Source organism: Giraffa tippelskirchi, chromosome 10, assembly GCF_054371585.1.
Source record: "Giraffa tippelskirchi isolate mGirTip1 chromosome 10, T2T-mGirTip1v1.2.pri, whole genome shotgun sequence".
Lineage (NCBI taxonomy): Eukaryota > Metazoa > Chordata > Mammalia > Artiodactyla > Giraffidae > Giraffa > Giraffa tippelskirchi.
Genome location: NC_137284.1, coordinates 2,618,737 through 2,622,501, shown reverse-complemented (window position 1 = coordinate 2,622,501; position 3,765 = coordinate 2,618,737). Strand labels below are relative to the sequence as shown.

At 65.6% G+C, this 3,765-nt stretch overlaps 1 protein-coding gene across 1 annotated transcript; it reads left to right on the top strand.

Moving 5' to 3' along the window:
- Positions 1-1,822: 1,822 nt before the first annotated feature.
- Positions 1,823-2,686, top strand: MRGPRG (MAS related GPR family member G). Its single transcript, XM_081532894.1, has one exon. The coding sequence runs from the start codon at positions 1,823-1,825 to the stop codon at positions 2,684-2,686; it is 864 nt and encodes a 287-aa protein (XP_081389020.1).
- Positions 2,687-3,765: the final 1,079 nt, after the last annotated feature.

The following is a 3,765-nucleotide window of genomic DNA, read 5'->3' as shown; positions in this document are numbered from 1 at the left end:
AAGGGCTGGCCCACACAAGGACATTGCTGTCTGAGCTCATCCTGTGGACGGGAGGGCCCCGGATGGCCCCTCCCACTTCCAAGAAACTGGCTGAGAGCCCGGGTCCAACCAGTCGGGCCTTGGGGACACGGGAGGATTTAGGGCCCTGGAGGAGCCCCGGGAGGCGGTGAGCAGCTGAGAGGCCCCGGTCAGCAGGTGAGAAGCCTTGGGGGCCCTGCACCCAGCCTCCCTGCTCCCCCACCGGCTCTGGACTCCCCTGAGGACTTTTGGGCTCCTGTGGGCCTGTGAGCTGGGATGAGGATGGAGAAGCAGACGGTGGGCGCGTCATTTACAAGCCAGGACCCTGGGCTCTGGTTTGTGTGTACCAGGTGGGTGTCCCCGTTCTGAGAGCCGGCAGGACAGACGTCCAGGTAGCCCCCTCCACTCCTCCTCACCTCCTGCCGGGGTCAGAGCCCCCTCAGCGCTGACCCTCACCCTCCACCCAACTCAGCCCCTGGTATCCCTCGGGGAGACTGAGGCCCTGAGGGGGTCTCAGCACAGTCCCCCCACCACGACCTCAGAGTCCAGCTCTGCTCTCTGGATCCCCCAACACCACCACTGCTCGGGGAGATCCTGCGGGGGGTAAAGGCGAGAGACCCCGACACACCCAGCTAAGCCCTGCTCCCGGGCTGGGCTGCGAGGACAGCCACACAGAAGGGGCGGGCAAGGACCCTGGGCTGGGAGGTTGGGAGGGTCCGAGGGGGCTGCGGAAGTTTCCAGGGTCCTAAAAGAGGCAGACCTGGGTAGCAGGGGAGGTGAGGATGGTCCAGGCAGAGGCACAGCCCAGCCAGGGGCCGCCTGGGGGAAAACCCCGAGGTTTGGAGGCAGGCTGTCCGCCCGCCTCGTGTCTCTCTGTCTCTGTCCGAGTCTCTCTCACTCTCTGGGTGTGTGTCTCTGTCTCTCCCTGCATGGCTCCCCCACTCCTCACCCTAGGGCCCTGACAGCCGCCGAGAGGCTGAGAGCAAAGGCAGGCGTGGACTCTACAGGGAGGGGACAGCGGGAAGGGCACCTCTGAGACCCCGCCAACGGGGTCTGCCTCCCCTGTTCCGGGACGGAGTCTCTCCCCTGGGGCCAGAATAGGACTCGGCCCCTCGCTGCCCCTAAAGGGGAGGCAGCAGACACTTGCCCTGGTTTCTCCCGAGGACCTGGGGCATCACCACGTCCCCAAGCTTGCCAAGGCTTCGGAGCTGCACGCGGCCAACCCGCCTGCAGCAGGAGGAGCCGGCTGAACTCCTGCCCAGTCCGGAAAGCAGGGGAGGCTGGGGGTGTCCTCTGCCTTCTCTCGTCCTCCCAGCCTCCCACCATCCCCACCAGTACAGCTCCCCTCCCGCCGCCCACCCTCCACGGCCAGCGCGGGACTGAGTGTGCTCATGGCTACCGCTGGTCTCCGCCCGGCTGGCCCTCTGGGGCTGGCTTCTCCCCACATGGAGCCCTTGAGTCATGTCCACACGAGCGCCCCCTTTGCCTGGAGTCCTGTCCAGCCGATGCCAACCTCTGCAACAACGTTGGGACATGGCCTTCTCAATCGCCCTTTGTGCATTTGGTCTAACCGTCCAGCCGGGGGCAGGACCGCATGCCTGGTCAGCGTCCTCGTCTCCCCGGGTCGGGCGTGTCTTACGGAATCCTCCTTTTCCCAAGAGGTCGTGGGGCCTGCAGGGCTGGGTGCTGGCCTGGAAGGGGCCGTCTGGCGGCCTCGGGACATGCCTGCCTTTCCTCGTGCTGACCACTCAACGTCTGTCGCTTCCCTCCAGGGTCCTGCCCGCCGGCCGCCCAGCCAGCCAGCATGTTCGGGATCTGGGGGACCTTCAGCAGCGTGGTTTTCCACCTCACCCTGGCCGTGGGCCTCGGGGGGCTGCTGGGGAACGCCCTAGTGCTCTGGCATCTCGGCTTCCACATCAAGAAGGGCCCCTTCTCCATCTACGTGCTCCACCTGGCCGCTGCAGACTTCCTGTTCCTGGGCTGCCAGCTGGCCTTCTCGGCCGTGCAGGCGGCCCTGGGCTCCGAGCACAGCCTCTACTTCGCGGTCACCTTCGTGGCCTTCTCCGTGGGCCTCTGGCTGTTGGCAGCCTTCAGCACCGAGCGCTGCCTCTCCGACCTCTTCCCCGCCTACTACCAGGGCTGTCGCCCCAGACACACGTCGGGTGTCGTCTGCGGCCTCAGCTGGGCCCTGGCCCCGCCGGCCGTGCTGCTGACCTCCAACGCCTGTGGCCTGCTGCGCAAGAGTGTGCGCCCGCTGGCCTGCCTGCGCTACCACGCGGCCAGCGTCGCCTGGCTGCTGGCCCTGGCCTGCACTGCCTCCGTGGCTGGCCTGGTCCTCTTCATCTGGGTGGCGTGCTGCTCTCAGCGCCAGCGCCCGCGGTTCTACGGCGCCCTGCTGGGCTCCGAGCTCCTGCTGCTCGTCTGCGGCCTCCCCAACCTCCTCTGCTGGACCCTGCGCCCATACCTCCCGAGCTTCCTGCTGTCCATCTTCTTCCCGCTGGCCACCCTCCTGGCCTGCGTCCACTGCGGTGCCAGGCCCCTCATCTACTTCATGGTCGGCCGGCAGCCGGGCAGGCGGGAGCCTCTGCGGGCAGTCCTCCAGCGGTCCCTGGGGGAGGACGCCCAGCTGGGGGCCGACAGGGTCTCCTTGCCCATGGGCTGCGTGTAGGGGCCGCCCTGGCTGCCCCCTACCCCCACCATCCCTTGCCAGACCCTCCAGGACTCCACGTCATCCCCACGCCCTCCCCCGGCTCACTTGCTCTGGGGACCCAAGGGCTGGGGGCCGGGTGAGAGCCTTGGTCTTGACTGCCCCCCTGCCTGGTCTGCAGGGCACAACGGCAGCCCGAGGACCAGGCCAGAGACATAGCAAGGAAGTGGGAGCCCCCAGGACTGGGGCGAGGATGGGCACCCCAGCTCCTGCCTCCTTCCCACCCTGCCGCCAGCTGAGGCAGGAGTGAAGGGGAGGTGACCCCCCCAAGGCTAACATGGGGGGCTGGGCGGATGGGAGCCGGGCACTGGCTGGGTGGTGGGCTGTCCTCACTGGGGCCCAGCCCCTTAGGGGACCCCTCCCAAGACCTGCCCTGCAGTCTCCCTACTGGCCACCAGATGGCGCGGTTTCCCCACCAAGTGCGCGCAAAGCGTGTGGGCAAAGCAGGGGTCACTGCAGCGCCCTCGGCCCCCTCCACCCCTCCCAGCCGCGGGGGTCCTGGGCACCTGCTGCCTGGAGGGTGCCCTTGCCCCCCAACCCCCATCTTCAGCTTCCCCTCCTCCAGGGAATCCTCTGCTCACCCATCACTCCCCGCCCGTCCCTGCCCACCTGCCGCAGACCCTGCCCCTTCCCCTGCCAGCACCCCACCCCCAGGGCTTCCCTAGTGAAGGGAGGGAGGATGGTGGATGGGCGGATGGACGGATGGTGATGCGGAAGAGTGAATGGGAGGGAGGAGGAAGACAGCTGACGCCATTCCTTGTAGCTTCCAAAGTACAGATTGTTTTATGTGTTTCTGATGATATATGTTTAAAACGATACTTCACAGTCATTGTCAAGACTTTTCCAGTCCTACAGAAAGTACTTAAAAGCTAAATCACCAAAGCTTTCGGACTCAGAAGGAGACACATGAGGCATAGAACCCTCAGGCTGGGTTCATTTTTCTGATGGAGACCTACAGAAATTTCAGTTTTTACCAAAGATAAAGACATTTTATGCCTGCTATGTGAAACCTGTTACAACAATGCCTTTTACAACGCCAG

Bases quoted from the DNA above. Each gene is read 5' to 3' on its own strand.
- MRGPRG (XM_081532894.1), top strand. From the start codon at position 1,823: ATGTTCGGGATCTGGGGGACCTTCAGCAGCGTGGTTTTCCACCTCACC.